Below are 19,094 nucleotides of genomic sequence, written 5' to 3'. Positions count from 1 at the left end.
CCTGAGTGGGTTGAATCTGGTGTGGGCCCCTAAGCACTGGCCCCTTAAAGGATGGTAAGGAGTAAAGAGAACTTAAGCCTTGGAACACACACACACAGAAATGGATGTGGAAACATTGCCTTTTCATTCTTTTAATTCTCCCACTGCTGTGAGAACAAGGAAGGAATTAAAATCACCATAACTTATCCTGCTACCTGTTTTTGAATCAATGAAATCTCCCTCCTTCCCCCCAATAATTCCTTGTTTTGTTTTGTTTAGGGCCTACTGTGTTTCTAGTCACAAACACTTCTCTAACACACAGACCATTTACTCCCAGTTGCCTCAGTTTTATGGTAATCAGCTGATGATAAATTTGAAAATAGCTTTATTTTCCTCAAGGCGTCTTCCCTTCAGCATAATCAATACAAGTCAATCCTGGACTCAAAGCTTGTTTGCACGTGAAATCTTGCCTCCAAGTAAGCATTAGGGTGTAAAGTCTATTTAATTGAAATTTGTCATCACAGGAAATATTAGAGATGCCATGTTGCTTGGCATCTTTCCAAAGTGTGTGACTGGTCACCTCTCTCAACGGCTGCTGTAACAATTTCAAATCTTCATCATTCCTCAAGTTTTCTGCTCACTGTCTCCTCCTAACTCTGAGTGAATTTGTTCCTCACTTCAAAAAGAAAACAGAAGCCCTTAGAATGTCCTCTTCTCCCTGCTGCTCCTGCTAAGTCACTTCAGTTGTGTCTGACTCTGTGCAACCCCATAGATGGCAGCCTGCCAGGATCCCCCATCCCTGGGATTCTCCAGGCAAGAATACTGGAGTGGGTTGCCACTTCCCTCTCCAATGCAAGAAAGTGAAATTGCTCAGTCATGTCTGACTCTTAGCGACCCCATGGACTGCAGCCTACCCTAGCCATCATCATCTCCATATTTTTCTTCCTCTCAGGGAATGAGCTTCTCCCCAGATCTAATGCCTTCACCTATGTATCTTCTCCCAACCATTGCCTCTACCTTAGGGATTGTATCAGTTAGCTATATTTCAATTGCTTGTGGGAGAAAATAGCCCAAAGAGGCCTTATTACCTTGTATAATTAATGACCCAAGGGAGGACTAGCTTGCTCTGGTCCTAGATAATGTCACCTAGGGTGTGACTTTTCTCTGTCTCCAAATTCATCTCTGCTCTTCTTTGCGTGCGGATTGCATGCTCAAGCTATCCACCCAGATGAGAGAGTAACTACCTCTTCAATCTCTGATTCCAAGTTCAAGAGGAAAAAAGTAATTCAGAGAGTCCTTGATCCAAGTTTCGTGGTGTCTTCCTTGCCTGGTTTGGGTAATGTGCCCATGTCTGCAGAGGGCAATGATGCACTCATTGATCAGGCTGGCCAGGCCACATGCTCCCCATGGAAATAGGAGCATTGGAATGAACACAACTAGAATTTCATGGACTAAGATTAGGGGGAGATTGTTCACCAGAAGAAAGATGAATGGATGCTGAATGGCTAAAGTATGTTCCCTTATATGTTTAGTCTATATATAGGCTTTGCTGTATGAAATACCACCTGGATCCCCACTTCTTGGACCCTCAACCTCATCAGCTCTCCTGACTCCCCGTTCTGACCCATTCACATATTCTGGAATCTCTCCTGCCTCTGAAAACAAGATTTGGGCTCTCTTCTTGAAAGAGTTGTTTTTTTACAGCCCTGTGCAGTTTGATTTTGGCCCCCATGTTCCCATAAAGCTGTTCTTAGGGAGCCTTCAATAGCCAGGTTAATCATACACAGAGGTTAGTTTTTAGCCCATAGCTGATCTCCTTGTGGCTTTCAGGTACTGCAGCATTGACTTGTCTCTACTTGCTGAAACTCACCTTCCTTGACCTTTGTACCATCGCTGTCTGCTGGTTTCTTTGGCTTTCCCTTCTCATCCTTCCTCTTGGGTTTCTCTTCCTCCTGTTACTTAAGTGATTATGTTTCTCAGGCATACTGTTACTTAGCCTCATTTTATCTTCACTTAAAGCATTCTTCTTAGATAGCCTAATAGTTGAACATGCTTTTGCCCAAAGCCAGCACTACTGACTCCTAAATTCTATCCCATCCCAAATAGCAACCCTGACCTCTAGACACAGAATCAAAAATTGACGCCTGGTCAGCACCTGTACTGCTCTCCTCTCCCAGCCAGCATTCTCTAAAACTGAGCTGTCAGTCTTGTAGCCACTAGCCACATGCAGCTACCAAGCCCTTGAAATATGGTTAGTCCAAAACGAGATGTGCTACAAGTGTAAAAAAGACAGTAACAATATAAAATATCTTAATAATTTTTATGTTGGTTACATCAGTTCAGTCAGTTGCTCAGTCATGTCCAACTCTTTGAGACCCCATGGACTGCAGTACGCCAGGCCTCCCTGTCCATCACCAACTCCCGGAGCTTGCTCAAACTCATGTCCATTGAGTCAGTGATGCCATCCAACCATCTCATCCTCTGTTGTCCCCTTTTCCTTCTGCCTTCAATCTTTCCCAGCATCAGGGTCTTTTCCAATGAGTCAGTTCTTTGCATCAGGTGGTCAAAGGACTGGAGGTTCAGCATCAGCATGTTGGTTACATGTTAAATAATAGTCTTGTCTGACGCTTTGCAGCCCTTTGGACAGTACCCCACCAGGCTCCTCTGTCCATGGTGTTTTCCAGGCAAGAATGCTGAAGCAAATTGCCATTCCCTTCTTCAGGGGATATTTCTGACCCAGGGATCAAAACTGCATCTCCTACATCTCCTGCATTGCAGGCAGATTCTTTACCCACTGAACAAAGATTAGATTAAATGAAATACATTAAAATTAATCTCACCCGTTTCATCTTAAAATGTAGCTGCTAAAAATTTAAGCTGACATATTTGACACATATTGTATTTCTCCTATTGGACAGCAATACTCTAAAAGACTCTGATGGTTATTCATGATGCTAGGAAATCTCTTGAAGCTTATTTTCCCCACCGTGTGGAACCTTCTGTCTCTAGGCCAGCATTCTCAGTTTCTGATCTCTTACCTTTCACCTGGCCTCTGCTTGACCTCCAAGACTTCTCAGAAAGACACCTCGACCGACATGTATACCTGATCTCTCAGATCACCTTAGTTCCAGGCTCTGCAGTCCAAGGACCATGCCCTTCATTCCAAGCCCAGGCCTCGAGGGCCAAGTCCAGGTTCCACATTCCTGGATTCCCAAGTGTCCAAGAGGGGGTTCCAACTGCCTTCTGGACATCACCATTCAGATGTCTTATAGAAACCTCAAACTCAGAGGTTAAAAATGAATCCACCTTCCACCTCTATGTGCAAACTTTTTCCTCCCCCATTATTTCCTACACTTGATCTCCCTCCCACAACCAATCAGCCACCAATCCCTGTCAATTTCACTAGCAAATTATGCCTCATATTTCCCTGCAATTTTCTCTCCCTAGCTCCATTCAGATCCCTATCATGTTACAGAAAGTAAAAAAATTAAACCCCTCCCATAATGTACTCCTGTCCCCAGATAAATAAAGTTTGATAGATAGCCTTCCCTACTGTGTTTATTGGGTTCTTCTTTTCTATTTTTTATTATTTACAAAATAGGACCATACTAAATTATAGGCATATTACCATGGATTTAGGCTTATAATCATGCTTTAAAAAATCTTTCAACCTCAAGCTCGCCAAAAATTTCTTCCTTTAATCATCTTAGAGCTTTAAAAATTCATGTTTAACTCTGTAGTACATTCTGGGGTTATTTTTGTTTATGATCTGAACTAAGGTGCCTATATCATGTTTTTCCAAAGAGTTATACATCCAATGGTCCCAACATTATTTACTAAATAAACTCATTTCCTCATTGGTATAAACCACTGATATAAACCACCAATATAAAGGGAAGTTGTTGATTCTCATTGAGTTAAAATATCATGTTTATCATATGCTAAAACCTTTTGTATACATAGGTCGATTTCTGATTCTTTCCTATTCCTTTACCCTATCTTTTCCTGAAATAAACACACACTGCATTTATTCTTACAGATTAATTTTATATTGGTTTGTCAAGTTCCAAATAATAGTTGGAATTGGGGTTGGAACTGCCTTAAATTTTGGGCTTCCCTGGTGACTCAGCCAGTAAAGAATCTACCTGCAATGTAACAGACTTCCCGCAATGCAGGAGATCTGGGTTCCATCCCCGAGTTGGGAGAGTCCCCTGGAGAAGGATATAGCAACCCACCCCAGTATTCTTGTCTGGGAAATCCCATGGACTGAGGAGCCTGGGGAGGGGGCCACAGCCCTTGAGGTCATAAGAGTTGAACACAATACAGGGACTAAACCACCAACCACTACATTAGTTTAAATTTATAGATTCATTTGGGGTAGAATTCACATTTTCATGATATTGAACATTCCTATCCAAGTATATCCAGGAATGGAGGAAATAGATGTCTCCATGTATTCATATTATCTTTAATGTCTTTCAATAAAACTTTATAAGGTCTTATACATTGTTTCATGTACTTTAGACTATTTTTTAGATGTTAAAATTACCTGTTCTAATTATTGTCAGTTTAAAACAATGGTCCTCAAAGTATAGTTCCAAGACTGAAAGCACAAACATCACCTGAGATTAGAATGCAATTCCCAGACCCCCTCCAGACTCTGGGAGTAAGACCAGCAATCTGAGGCAAGATAAATTTGAAAACCACTGATACAATAGGAAGTTATTGATTCTCAAGCAATTGTCCTAAATCCAGCCACCTTGCAGATGATCATCATGAATTATCTAAATAGAGATCATCCATAAATCTCTTCCTTCCTGAAATTTATAACTCTTATTTTTCTGTTTCTGTAGATTAGAATTCCAAAACAAGGACAGCAAATAAATTCCTATTATATTATTATGTACCAGCTCCAATGGACTGATACTGGCATTCTGGAGGGCTATCCTTCAAGATCTATCCAAGAGATTCTGCCCTGTCTGGCACAGTTTGGAGGGGACAGAGTTGGCCCTGATGCCCTGTGGTTTGTTTCTCTGCTTCAGACTAGTACTGGATCATAGCGCTGACATGGGGGGTGGGGCTGATTTTTTTCCTAGTTAAACTGGGATATCTTTTGTCTATCACATTTATTAAAATTTGCCTTTTATTTCTGACATTTTAAGTATGTTTCCTTCTCTTCCGAGATCATGTACCAAGATCAGTTTTTAAAAATCAGAGTGGCTGATGAATTTAACTAACATATTTTGAGAATTCACGGATTCAATAGTTTTTTCCCTTCTTTTAATATATAAATCAACTGTTGAACAAATTTTAAATTCCTAAAATAAATCTTTCTATATACTGGAACACAATTTTTAATATGTTCTTGAAAATGTTTGATAATATGTTTTATCTTTGCTTTCATCTTATATATCTTTATTGTTTATATATCTGATTTAGGGGACATTTAGATGAGACATTAGACTTTTGAGTTGAAACTGGAACAATTCCATATTAGACAATTTTCTTAGGCCAGTTACACCAATTTCCTTCAAAGCTTCAACTCAGAATTTAACTACTTTCTCTCAGCTATAACTGTAATTTTTTCAATAAATCTTTATCAGATATTAGTATTTCAGTTATGCCAGTGTCCTAAAATAAACGGGGGAGTTTTCTGAGTGTTCCCAGTTTTTAGAAGAGTTGATTAAAAGTAATTCCTCTATCCCTTGAAAGTTTAAAGGAATTTGCCTGCAAAACCATCTCTTCTTATGGTTGTTTATTTTTGAAGACTATTTCTCCTTCAAAAAATCTTCTGCAGTAACTAATCTTTCAACTATTTTTTAGTATATTTTGATGATGTCTATTTTCTATTACATATATGTTTTCAAATTTGTTGGTATAAAATTATACAGAGCCTTTTTCCATTTTAAAATATTCTCTGTAACTGTAAATATAAAGACTTTCCCATTTCCAATGTTGTATATTTTTTCCTTCTCTATTCTTGTCAGTTGTTTGCTTAATTTACTTTTTTTTACCAAAAAGCCAGTTCCTGTCCCCTCCCCCCGTCCCAATTCTATTACTATTCTGGTTTTGCTGCTTAGGTACTTATAGTACTGATACTTAGTCATTCTTTTTTCATCTTTTTAGCCCCTAGATAGTGCTTAATTTCAACTTTGATTTCTAAATTGACCTCATGACATTTAGAAAAAATTTAAAATATGTTTCACAATGACAATTAAAAAAAAATCTTTTCATTGATTATTTCTAGTTTTATTGTATTGTGGGCCAGAGAACATGTCATTTCTCTGGTTCTGTAATATTTCTGATACTTTTGAAATTCATTAAATTTTCCTTGTGGGTGAATCATGATCAATCCTATCATCTGGACCTGAGTCATTGAAATAAATTCTTATTTCTAGTTTCACCAGTAGTCCATTCTTCACAACTGCTGGGGTGAGCTTTATAAAGTTTGTATCAATCCCCAGGAGGACTTCCCTGGTGGCTCAGTGGTAAAGAATCTACCTGCCAATGCAGGAGATGCAAGTTCGATCCCTGGGTCGGGAAGATCCCCTGGAGAAGGAAATGACAATCGACTCCAGTATTCTTGCCTGGGAAATTCCATGGACAGAGGAGCCTGGGCAGGCTACAGTCCACAGGGACATAGGACTTAATAACTAAATAACAACATCAATCAATTCCCATGCTTGCAAGAAAACTGCAAGCTCTTTAACGAACTCATACAAACCTACCGCATGCCCTCACTCCCCTAGCTCTCTGTTCCAGCCATACTGATCTCCTTGGTCCTCATACCCCTATGCCTTTGCACCAGCTCTTCCTAGACCTGGAAAACACCCTTCCCCCAAACTCTTCACCTGACTTAATGCCCTGAAAATTCCCTATTTCTCCTTCAAGAGTCAGCTCTCACTTCATCTCCCCTGAGAAATCATCTGTCTGCATTCCTACAGGTTTAGCCTATTTTCAGTTCAGTTCAGTTCAGTTGTGTCCGATTCTTTGCAACCTCATGGACTGCAGCATGCCAGGCTTCTCTGTCCATCAACTCCCAGAGCTTGCTGAAACTCATGTCCATCAAGTCACTGATGCCATCCACCCATCTCATCCTCTTTTGTCCCTTTCTCCTACTGCCTTCAATCTGTCCCAGCATCAGGATTTATTCAAATGAGTCAGTTCTTCGCATTAGGTGGTCAAATATTGGAGTTTCAGCTTTAGCATCAGTCCTTCCAATGAATATTCAGGACTGATTTCCTTTAGGATTGACTGGTTGGATCTCCTTGCAGTCCCAGGGACTCTCAAGAGTCTTCTCCAACACCACAGTTTAAAAGCATCAATTCTTTGGTACTCAGCTTTCTTTATAGTCCAACTTTCACATGCATACATGACTACTGGAAAAACCATAGCTTTGACTAGATGGACCTTTGTAGGCAAAGTAATGTCTCTGCTTTTTAATATGCTGTCTAGGTGGTCATAGCTTTTCTTCCAAGGAGCAAGCACTTTTTAATTTCATGGCTGCAGTCACCATCTGCAGATCAAAAAGATAAAATTTGTCACTGTTTTCATTGTTTCCCCATCTATTTGCCATGAAGTGATGGGACTGGATGCCATGATATTACTTTTCTGATTGTTGAGTTTTAAGTCAACTTTTTAACTCTTCTCTTTCACTTTCATCAAGAGGCTCTTTAGTTCTTCACTTTCTGCCATAAGGATGGTATCATCTGCATATCTGAGGTTATTGATATTTCTCCCAGCCATCTTGATTCCAGCTTGGGCTTCATCCAGCCCAGCATTTTGCATGATGTACTCAGCATATAAATTAAATAAGCAAGGTGACAATATACAGTCTTGACATACTCCTTTCCCAATTTGGAACCAGTCTGTTGTTCCATGTCCTGTTCTAACTGTTGCTTCTTGACCTGCATACAGATTTCTCAGGAAGCAAGTCAGGTGATCTGGTATTCCCATCTCTTTCAGAATTTTCCACAGTTTGTTGTGATCCGCATAGTCAAAGGATTTGGCATAATCAGTAAAGTAGAAGTAGATGTTTTTCTGGAACTCTCTTGCTTTTTCTATGGTCGAATGGATGTTGGCAATTTGATCTCTGGTTCCTCTGCCTTTACTAAATCCAACTTGAACATATAGAAGTTCACGGTTGAAGCCTGGCTTGGAGAATTTTGAGTATTACTTTACAAGCTTGTGAGATGAGTGCAATTGTGTGGTAAATTGAACTTTCTTTGTCATTGCCTTTCTTTGGAATTTGGATGAAAAGACCTTCTCCAGTCCTGTGACCACTGCTGAGTTTTCCAAATTTGCAGGCATATTGAGTGAAGCACTTTAACAGCATCATTTTTTAGGATTTAAAATAGCTCACCTGGAATTCCATCACCTCCACTAGCTTTGTTCATAGTGATGCTTCCTAAGGTCCACTTGACTTTGCATTCCAGGCTGTCTGGCTCTAGGTGAGTGATCACTTCATCGTGGTTATCTGTGTCATGAAGATCTTTTTTGTTTAGTTTTTCTGTGTATTTTGCCACCTCTTCTTAATGTCTTCTGCTTCTGTTAGGTCCATACCATTTCTGTGCTTTATTGAGCCCATCTTTACAAGAAATGTTCCCTTGGTATCTCTAATTTACCTGAAGAGATCTCTAGTCTTCCCCATTCTATTGTTTTCCTCTATTTCTTTGCATTAATCACTGAGGAAGGCTTTCTTATCTCTCCTTGCTATTCTTTGGAACTCTGCATTCAGATGGGTGTATCTTTCCTTTTCTTCTTTGCCTTTAGCTTCTCTTCTTTTCTCAGCTATTTGTAAGGCCTCCTCAGACAACCATTTTGCCTTTTGGCATTTCTTTTTCTTGGGGATGGTCTTGATCACTGCCTCCTGTACAATGTCACGAACCTCCGTCCATAGTTCTTTAGGCACTCTGTCTTTCAGGTCAGGAAGCAACAGTTAGAACTGGACATGGAACAACAGACTGGTTCCAAATAAGAAAAGGATATGTCAAGGCTGTATATTGTCACCCTGCTTATTTAACTTATATGTAGAGTACATCATGAGAAACGCTGGGCTGAAAGAAGCACAGGCTGGAATCGAGAGTGCTGGGAGAAATATCAATAACCTCAGATATGCAGATGACACCACCCTTCTGGCAGAAAGTGAAGAGGAACTAAAAAGCCTCTTGATGAAAGTGAAAGAGGAGAGTGAAAATGTTGGCTTAAAGCTCAACATTCACAAAACAAAGATCATGGCATCTGGTCCCATCACTTCATGGCAAATAGATGGGGAAACAGTGGAAACAGTAGCTGACTTTATTTGGGGGGGCTCCAAAATCACTGCAGATGGTGATTGCAGCCATGAAATTAAAAGACGCTTACTCCTTGGAAGAAAAGTTATGACCAACCTAGATAGCATATTCAAAAGCAGAGACATTACTCTGCCAACAAAGGTCCGTCTAGTCAAGGCTATGGTTTTTCCAGTGGTCATGTATGGGATGTGAGAGTTGGACTGTGAAGAAAGCTGAGCACCGAAGAATTGATGCTTTTGAACTGTGGTGTTGGAGAAGACTCTTGCGAGTCCCTTGGACTGCAAGGAGATCCAACCAGTCCATCCTAAAGGAGATCAGTCCTGGGTGTTCTTTGGAAGGACTGATGCTAAAGTGAAACTCCAATACTATGGCCACCTCATGCAAAGAGTTGACTTATTGGAAAAGACCCTGATGCTGGGAAAGATTGGGGGCAGGAGGAGAAGGGGACAACAGAGGATGAGATGGCTGGATGGCATCACCAACTCAATGGACATGAGTTTGGGTAAACTCCGGGAGTTGGTGATGGACAGGGAGGCCTGGTGTGCTGCGGTTCATGGGGTCACAAAAAGTCAGACACGACTGAGCAACTGAACTGAACCGATCAGATCTAATCCCTAGAATCTATTGGTCACTTCCACTGTATAATTGTAAAGGATTTGATTTATGTCATACCTGAATGGTCTAGTAGTTTTCCCTACTTTCTTCAATTCAAGTCTGAATTTGGCAATAAGGAGTTTATGATTTGAGCCACAGTCAGCTCCTGGTCTTGATTTTGCTGACTGTATAAAACTTCTCCCTCTTTGGCTGCAAAGAATATAATCAATCTGATTTTCACATTGACCATCTGGTGATGTCCATGTGTAGAGTCTTCTCTTGTGTTGTTGGAAGAGGGTGTTTTCCATAACCAGTACATTCTCTTGGCAAAACTCTGTTAGCCTTTGTTCTGCTTCATTTTGTACTCCAAGGCCAAATTTGCCTGTTACTCCTGGTATTTCTTGACTTCCTACTTTTGCATTCCAGTCCCCTATAATGAAAAGGACATCTTTTTTGGGTGCTAGTTCTAGAAGGTCCTGTAGGTCTTCATAGAACTGTTCAACTTCAGCTTCTTTAGCATTACTAGTTGGGGCATAGACTTGGATACACTGTGATATTGAATGGTTTGCCCTGGAAATGAAGAGAGATCATTCTGTCATTTTTGAGAGTGCACCCAAGTACTGCATTTTGGAGTCTTCTGTTGACTATAATGGCTACTCTATTTCTTCTAAGGGATTCCTGCCCACAGTAGTAGATATAATGGTCATCTGATTTAAATTCACCCGTTCCAGGCCATGTTAGTTCACTGATTCCTAAAATGTCGATGTTCACTCTTTCCATCCCCTGTTAAAGCCCTATTATAGACCTACATATTTGTTCCTCTCTTGACATTGAGAACTCCTGATTTTCCGTAATGCCCTCAGTACCCAGCATAATACCTGGAACCTCTGGGCACTCAAATCTTTGGTGTTTTGTGTACATGAAAGGGGGCAAATTCATGAATAAATAAACTAATATGAATAGCTATTTTATGCTGACTTACCTGCAGACTTCTCTATAAGCAAGCTTTCACACGGAGTAGAAACTTGAGAGATCCTTTCTAAATTCGTGGTGTGGTTTTTTTTTCTACAACTATTCCTTCATACATTCATTTAACAAATATATATCATTTATTCCTTTGAAGACACAGATGATTCATGCAAGATCCCATCAAAGTTTGGCCATTAGAGAGAAATGAGCATAAGGCAAGATAAAGAAGGCCTTGGGCTGGGAGAGAGGTCAACCGTGGCAGCGTGGGAATGCTGAGTGAGAGAAAGAGTAATCATGGGCTTTCATGGGTCACCACCACCATTTCTACCAGAATCATCTAAAATGATAGCAAACACCTGTAACATCAAAGTGTGAATTGCAACCCATTTGGGAGTCATGAAATCAGTTTAAATGGTTAAACTAGAACTTTTTTTTATTTATGTAGGTTATTTATTTACTTATTCTAAATTTAAGAATTTTAAGTCCAGATAATATGAGTTCAGTGGTCAGTGGCATTCTTTTAGATTTTCCTTTTCTATAAATGAAGGCTAATCATTTCAGTCTTAACCAATCAAAAGTTCTATTTTGAGATTGTTACATGTCTCTTAAACAAAAATCCAACTTGAAAGATCAGTGAAACAAATTAAATTGTAGGTCCTTAGCAGAAGGAAGAGAGATAATTATCTCTATTTTCTTATTTAAATCATACAAATACTCTAGGAGGAGTGTAATGTGATCCCTATTAATCTCATGAATCCCTGAAAATCAAAGTGAACTAGTTTCCCCAAAGGAAAAAGGAAAGAATGGACCTAGATATGGCTCCAGCACTTTCTCTTCTCCACATTGTGAAAGGAGTTTTTACATACTCAGTGCCTGGTAAGGGCTCAGAAATGCTAGCCACTATTGTAGTGATGTTGGTGGTGGAAAAAGAAGGTATATTAATAATTCTTTTCTGACTATAAAAGTAACATGTGCTCTTCACCAAAAATTTAGGTAATATTGACAAGTAGGAAGAAAATAACCAAGAATTCTAGCACTCAAAGATATACACTGTTAACAATTTTGATGAATGCCACTAGCAATTAAGCTCCTCGGGGCAAGAATTTTTATCTGTTATGTTAACTGCTGTATTTCAAGAACCTGGACTCCTGCCGGGGTCATATAGCAAGAACTTGATAAAAATCTGCTAAATGAAGGGATGAATAGGTTTTCAGTCATTTTCATAGATGCATAAATATGTGTGCACATATGAGTAGAATATGTTAACGATTTATATTCTACAGATAGTTTTTTGTCTTTTTGTTTCGTTTCACATGGTCATTTTGTTTTTATATAAAAAGCCGATAGCTTCATAGAGGAGTCCTTGTTGGGGGCTGCTTAGTGAGTGTAGGGGACTTGGAGGATGCTCTCTAGTGCCACATGCAGCCTAGGATAGTGTTGCTGTTTAAGTTGCTAAGTTGACCCTATGGACTATAGCCCACCAGGCTCCTCTGTCCTTGGGATTTCCCAGGCAAGCATACTGGAGTGGGTTGCCATGCCATTTTCTAGGGGATCTTCCTGACCCAGAAATCGCATCCATGTCTCTTATTTCTCTTGCATTGGCAGGAAGTTTCTTTACCGCTAGCACCACCTGGGAAACTTTTTTTTTTTTTTCGTGACTGCACCTCATAACTTATTGGAGAAGGAAATGGCAACCCACTCCAGTACTCTTGCCTGGAAAATTCCACGGATAGAGGAGCCTGGTGCACTACTGTCCATGGGGTTGCAAAGAGTCAGACACGACTAAGCGATTTCACTTTCTTTCTTTTCTTTCATAACCTATGGGATCTTAGTTCCCTGACCTGGAATCGAACCTGGGCCCTCGGCAGTGAAAGCACACAGTCATAACCACTGGACCACCAGAGAATTCAAGGATACTGTAGTACATTATTATTTGCTTCCGGGTAGGAAAGAGCAATGGGCTTCCCTGATGGCTCAGTGCTAAAGAATCTGCCTGTAATGCAGGAGCTGCAGAAGATATGGGTTCAATCCCTGGGTGGGGAAAATCCCCTGGAGGAGGGCATGGCAACCCACTCCAGTATTCTCACCTGGAGAATCCCATGGACAGAGGAGCCTGGTGGGCTACAGTCCACAGGTTCGCAAAGAGTCAGACACAACTAAAGCGACTTAGTACTAGTACTAGGTTTTCCTCACCTGCAAAATAAAGTAGGGCTACATGCTCTCTTGGCTTTCCAGGTGGCTCAGTGGTAAAGAATCTGCCTTCCAATGCAGGACATATGAGTTCAATTCCTGGGTAGGAAAGATGCCCTGGAAAAGAAAATGGCAATCCACTCCCGTATTCTTGCCTGGGAAATCCCATGAATAGAGGAGCCTGGGGGTAGGGGGTGCAGTCCACCAAGAGTCAGATATCCCTTAGTGACTAAGCAGCGTAACGAGCTTGCTTGGATTTCCTTACAAGATTTATCTAATGGGAGAGTCCTTTATCTGTGATATTTCATATTTTCTTTACAGATGCTCTTAATAGTATTGAGAATTCCACTTATAGAACAGCCTTCAAATTACAATCAGTGCAAACCCTGTGTCAATGTAAGTACAGGCTTTCTTGAAACATTGAAATAACCTGACCGTAATGCATAAAGTAAAATGCACACAGAACCGAAAACTCCGCCATATGAGTGACTGCTGAATTCAGAAGGTTGGACCTGTGCCTGTACCCCCGACTTGTAACAGAGAAGATGAAGTGGGTAAGATTCTCCTGTGTACTCAGTCCACATGCAGCTCTGCTAATCGTTTATGGACGAGAATTTTAATTCTTAAAAAAATTTTTCCTACTTTGTTTCTGGAATTATTATTTTTTGTTTGTTTGTTTATTTTTCAGGATACCATTACTGATGAAAAATAAAATCACAAAATAAGTTAGTTTAATCTAATTTGTAGATTCAAATATAAACATTTCTAATTTCCCCTTACCCCTTAAAATTTGCATTTTTAAGCTGTTCTCCCTATCTCTTTCTGAACCTGCAAAAGTAAGTTTTGATGAATAATCCTCAGACCATAAATTTTAAAAATTTCTTGAGAATTTTCTGAACTGCTCTTTTGCATTAAATTTTATCTGATTGAATGCCACTGTTTCTTCTCCTATATGGTTATAATCACCAAAATTTTAACTACCATATTTTACCAAAATATGGTAAAATATAGTAAAATGTTTATCCTGTGAAGTGAAGTGAAGTCGCTCAGTCGTGTCTGACTCTTTGCGACCCCATGAGCTGTAGACTAGCAGGCTCCTCTGTCCATGGGATTTTCCAGGCAATAGTCCTGGAGTGGATTGCCATTTCCTTCTCCAGGAGACCTTCCCAACCCAGGGATCGAACCCAGGTCTCCCACCTTGTAGACAGATGCTTTACCATCTGAGCCACCAGGGAAGTCCAAGGTTTATCCTGTAAGAATTCTCCAAAACAAAATGACTTGGGTCCTGACTATGAAAAACAATAGGCATTCAGCATATCTAAATTATTGATTTCTAGTAAGTTTTATATTGCATTTAAAAATCACTCCATGTGAAATGATTTATGGCATTTATTACAGCGGATCGAAATAAAATTTTTACATGTATATACACACATGTACATATAAAGGTTGAAATTTTTTTATACATTACTTTCTGCCTAATAGGTTAGACAGACTGCTGCTGCTGCTAAGTCGCTTCAGTCGTGTCCAACTCTGGGACCCCATAGACTGCAGACCACCAGGCTCCCCCATCCCTGGGATTCTCCAGGCAAGAACACTGGAGTGGGTTGCCATTTCCTTCTCCAGTGCATGAAAGTGAAAAGTAAAAGTGAAGTCGCTCAGTCGTGTCCGACTCCTAGCGGCCCCATGGACTGCAGCCTACCAGGCTCCGCCATCCATGGGATTTGCCAAGCAAGAGTACTGGAGTGGGGTGCCATTGCCTGTTAGATAGACTAGTGGTTTCCAAATTGCTTCACAGAGTAGACATGGGTATGAAGTAGGATAAGAAAGGATCAGCAAAGCAGGAAAAGAAGTACAGGCAAGCCAAGAAAACCCAAAAGACAACCCAAAAGTTGTTCCTGCACCAGAACAATTCTGTTTTTCTCTCTCTTTCATACTGCACTTATGTGCACTTATTGGCCTAAAAATTTTCTATTCATGGATATAGACAAATCACTAATTCCAGAAATTCACAAAAAACAGAATATGCTCAAAAAAATTCACCCTCAATTATGCTGTTTTCCTGGAGAATGTCTCCTAGTAAAGAAAGTTAGTGGCCAATGTTATATGAGCCTCCATCATCAATGCCTGTAATTGATGCAATGTAATTTGAGGATGTACCTTTTTGAACTTTTTATTACACCTGGCATCAAAAACAGTGAATATAAATAATACTCATGGGAAATAGTAACAGTACGCACAGGGAGAAGCTGGAAATTTCTCCCTATAGAAGATAGCCACACAAAAATTGGAAAACAAAAGGGAAAGTCCCAGACACCAAGATAAAGCATATCGTGAGCTCCAGGCAGCAGGCTGGGGAGCTAGAGAGCATTGCTACACAAATCTGGTGGTGAGATTAATGGACACCACTATTATCTGTTTTGCTGTAGTATAGGACTCTCAGCAGAAGACACAGCATCCTGCGTACAGCACGCCAGGCCGAGGTGATAGGTTTTGCGATTGAATAATGATAAAAGAGTTTGCAGCCTCCACCACCTGCAGCCAGGTTTTTATTAAAATCACACCCCCGAACCTACCCCCTCACTTCCTTAGACTCTCCCCTTAAAAGTGGTATCAGAGAACAAATAAAAAAATTATTACATTTGCTAGATTTCTCATCTGTGAGGTTGATTTACGAAGTAGACAGAAACGCGGGGTTTTATCACTGCACAAGCGAAGCATTTAAAATGCCAGCAGCTCTTGGTGCCACTGACATCCCCATCTCTCAGATGGCATGAGTGGGTGTTTACTCATTTTGTCTGTCATTCTCCATCTGCAAGAAACCATAGGGTTGGTTCTATTTCATTCTCCCTTATCTTCATTCCCTTGTAACATTTTTAGGAGAATGTGATAAAAAAAAATATATGTAAGAAATAAACCATTATTTTTTGTAAGCAACTTTGGTTTTATTAAGTGCCTTCCAGGATAGTAATACTGACAGGACCAAGATCAAAAAAATAAATATTACTAAGGCAAGGGTGAGACCTAAAGAGTCTGATAATTCAGCAGCTGTTCCCTTATAAAGATCACTGGGTTTTTTAAGTAGCGCAATTGTATTTTAACATACAATATTCCTTCTCGAGCTAGGCTATTCTCCAGGGAAAAAAGTTATGTGAACATGAAAGGTGAATTTTCTCAATCGACTTAATAAAGAGTATAAAAAATGTTTTTCCCAACTTTTCACCAGTATTCTAATTTCCTCAGAAAGCTGTTTTCAAGTTTTTCACTTCTTTACCTTTTAATTTCCTACTTTAAAGTCACATCTTAGAGGTTATACTGGGAATAATGTACTAACTTTCCTTCACTAACAAACGTACTTTTCCAAAATCAAATCAACTGTCAGAATAGGAATGCCTGAATTATGTACAAGATGGTGGCTCAGATGGTGAAGAATCTGCCTGTAATGTGGGAAACCCAGGTTCAATCCCTGGGTTGAGAAGATCCCCTGGAGAAGGAAACGCATTCCAGTATACTTGCCTGGAGAATCCCATGGAGAGAGGAGTGTGGCAGGCTTAGTCCACGGGGTCACAAAGAGTCGGACACAGCTAAGCAACTAATACACTGTATCTAAATTGCGGTCATACGTAACTCCCTTAAAAAATAGCTGCCATTAAAAAAAAAAAAGTCTTATAGACTAGATGATGTTTACTTTTTTGAAGCCTTTTGTTCCCATCACAGATGATGCAGTGTTTCCTTTGCTTCCTGCAGTGGACTTGATTGGCAGTTCTCTGATTCAGCATGTCCTACTACGTCAGAGTCTCTGGGAGGCAGGAGAAAGCACCCTCTCTGTGCAGCAGCTTTTTCAGGCTCTGCAGGAGATGTTCCAGAAAGTCAAAGTGGAAAAACCAGGACAGGTGCACCCCAGGGCTTCAGAACTCACTCTGAGCCTTTTCACTACAATGTATGACAGGTGAGGATGAAGAGATCAAGCTGTGACCTAACAGGGGGTATGCAGTTGCCTCTGGTCATTGACCAATTGAGGATGTCTAATATTTGCTCAGGGCTTGAGTTCTAAGAAAGCTTCTTTGTTTGTTTTCCTCAAATGTATTACTCATTCAGAAGGGAAGCAAAGAAGTACATGCTTATCAACCTCACTAACATAAATGACTCATGCAAAGCAATGAATAGGAAAATCCACTCTTTCATACAAACTTCATTTCCACTCTAGGGAAGAATGCACACCTTTTTCTAGGGCAATTACGCATCTATAGATACTGAAAATTACACTTTTTCTTGTTCAGTCGCTAAGTTGTGCCTGACACTTTGCGACCCCGTGAACTGCAGCATGCCAGACTTCCCTGTCCTTCATTATCTCCTGGAACTTGCTTGAACTGATGTCCATTGAGTCAGTGATGCCATCCAACCATCGCAACCTCTTTCATTCCCTTCTCCTCTTGCCTTCAATCTTTCCCAACATGAGTCCCCGGTAATTTATTTCTTTCTTTATTTCTTTATAACCATTTATCAGTTTCTGTTTGTGGGATAAGGTTGAATAACCTGTGCATAAATGGCTAACCTCTTGTCTTAGTCTGTTTGGGTTGCTACACAAAAATACCATAGACCAGGGGACTTAACAGACATCTGTTTCTCACAGTCCTGGAGGCTAGAAGTCCAAGATCAAAGGCAGCTGCAGACTGGGGTCTGGTGAGAAACCACTTCCAGGCACTCAGAGATCCATCTTCTGGCTGTGTCTTCACATGGTGGAAGAGAGTGAAAGAGCTTTCTGGGGTCTCTTTTATAGTAACAGTAATCTAGTTCATGAGAGTTCCACCTTTGTGACCTAGTGGTCTCCCCAAATCCTACCTCTAAATAGTCTCTCACTGGGAGGTAGGGTTTCAACATATGACTTGGAGAGGGAAGGTACATAAACATTTCCACCTTGTCAAAGGCTTAATTATGCATGCTCTGGAGTCAGTGGTCTTGTGTGTGTGTGAGTGTATCTGTGTGTTTCACTGAACTCAAGTTTATCACTTTTTTTGCTCCACTTCAGCTGTGTTTATCTTATTTGGTCTTGACCCAGTTGGCTTCATCTTGTAGAATGGGCTTTTAAAAACTCGCAGTGAATATAAAACATTTGGAAAGTGCAGGAAAGAATAAGGAAGAAGCAATATCACCCCCAAAGCCTGCATCCTAGAGACAAGGACAGTTTAACCATTTGGCAAATTCCTTACTAGTTTATTGTTTATTTTTTGTCATGCAATTAATATATAAATATGCTCTCAAGTGATTTTTTTTTTTTCTTGATTTCAGCCTCCTTAAGCATTAAGCTTTTGGCTGGCCTTTCTATATTCAATGCCTGCCTCTAACAACCCACCTGCCTTTGATACATTGTTCTGTAGCTTTTCTAACTGCATAGCTGGTGGGCACAGGGTGATGAGGCTCTAGATAGCGACCTGAGAGGAAGCAGATTTTTTTAACATAAAGATTTGCTCCTTCTGCCTGCCCTTTGGTTCCTGTCTCTGTTGTTTGTTTTCTGGGCCTGTGAACCCTAAAGACAATGAGACCACCTGGTCCAGGAAGAGAGGGCGCATCCCTGGGTCCCCGGTGCCTAGGGTAGTGCTTTGCATTGAGAAAGCACCGAATAAATATTTGTTGAACACATGAATGAATAAATCATGAAGGATGAAATATTTCTATTCAATTCTTAGTTCTGTCAAATCCTAGATAGAGGAAAACAGACCATGAAGAGCGTGAACTTGTAACATGATGTCAGAAATGTTCATTCATAGTCATGGTTTTCATAAAAATAACCCTGCCTTTCCCATTCTTGCCTCTGTTGTTTTGTTGTTGTTGTTGTTGTTGTTGCCACGCAGCACAGGAACGGGTTTTATCAAGCTTGCACCTGCAGCCGCTGCTTTGATCACCCTCTCAGGGGACAGTCCTCTTACAAAATACAGAGGTAACACAAGTAGGGGTTTAGAGTGTCTGAAGTGTGGTGACCGCCAGACCTCTCCAACATGTGACCTTCTTCACTCACTCCTGCATCCCCACTACCACACGGCTCTGGTTCAGCATGTACCAGCAAAACTC

The 19,094-nt window shown here is 40.4% G+C and overlaps 2 protein-coding genes across 2 annotated transcripts in view; both read left to right on the top strand.

The window, feature by feature from the left end:
- Positions 1-3,086, top strand: part of MDH1B (malate dehydrogenase 1B) — a 58,344-nt gene extending 55,258 nt beyond the window's left edge. Inside the window, exon 11 of the mRNA XM_068968477.1 lies at positions 2,989-3,086. Within this exon, the coding sequence (XP_068824578.1) occupies positions 2,989-3,086 (98 nt within the window). The remainder of the gene's footprint in view (positions 1-2,988) is intronic.
- A 43-nt stretch (positions 3,087-3,129) lies between these two features.
- DYTN (dystrotelin) overlaps positions 3,130-19,094 on the top strand; it is a 67,265-nt gene continuing 51,300 nt past the window's right edge. Inside the window, 4 exon segments of the mRNA XM_068968476.1 lie at positions 3,130-3,268; positions 13,347-13,421; positions 16,773-16,974; positions 18,878-18,963. Coding sequence (XP_068824577.1) covers positions 3,130-3,268; positions 13,347-13,421; positions 16,773-16,974; positions 18,878-18,963 — 502 coding nt within the window.

The sequence above is a fragment of the Capricornis sumatraensis genome, chromosome 3 (assembly GCF_032405125.1).
Source record: "Capricornis sumatraensis isolate serow.1 chromosome 3, serow.2, whole genome shotgun sequence".
Lineage (NCBI taxonomy): Eukaryota > Metazoa > Chordata > Mammalia > Artiodactyla > Bovidae > Capricornis > Capricornis sumatraensis.
Note: the sequence above shows the minus strand (reverse complement) of the source record. Positions and strands in the feature narration are given on the sequence as shown.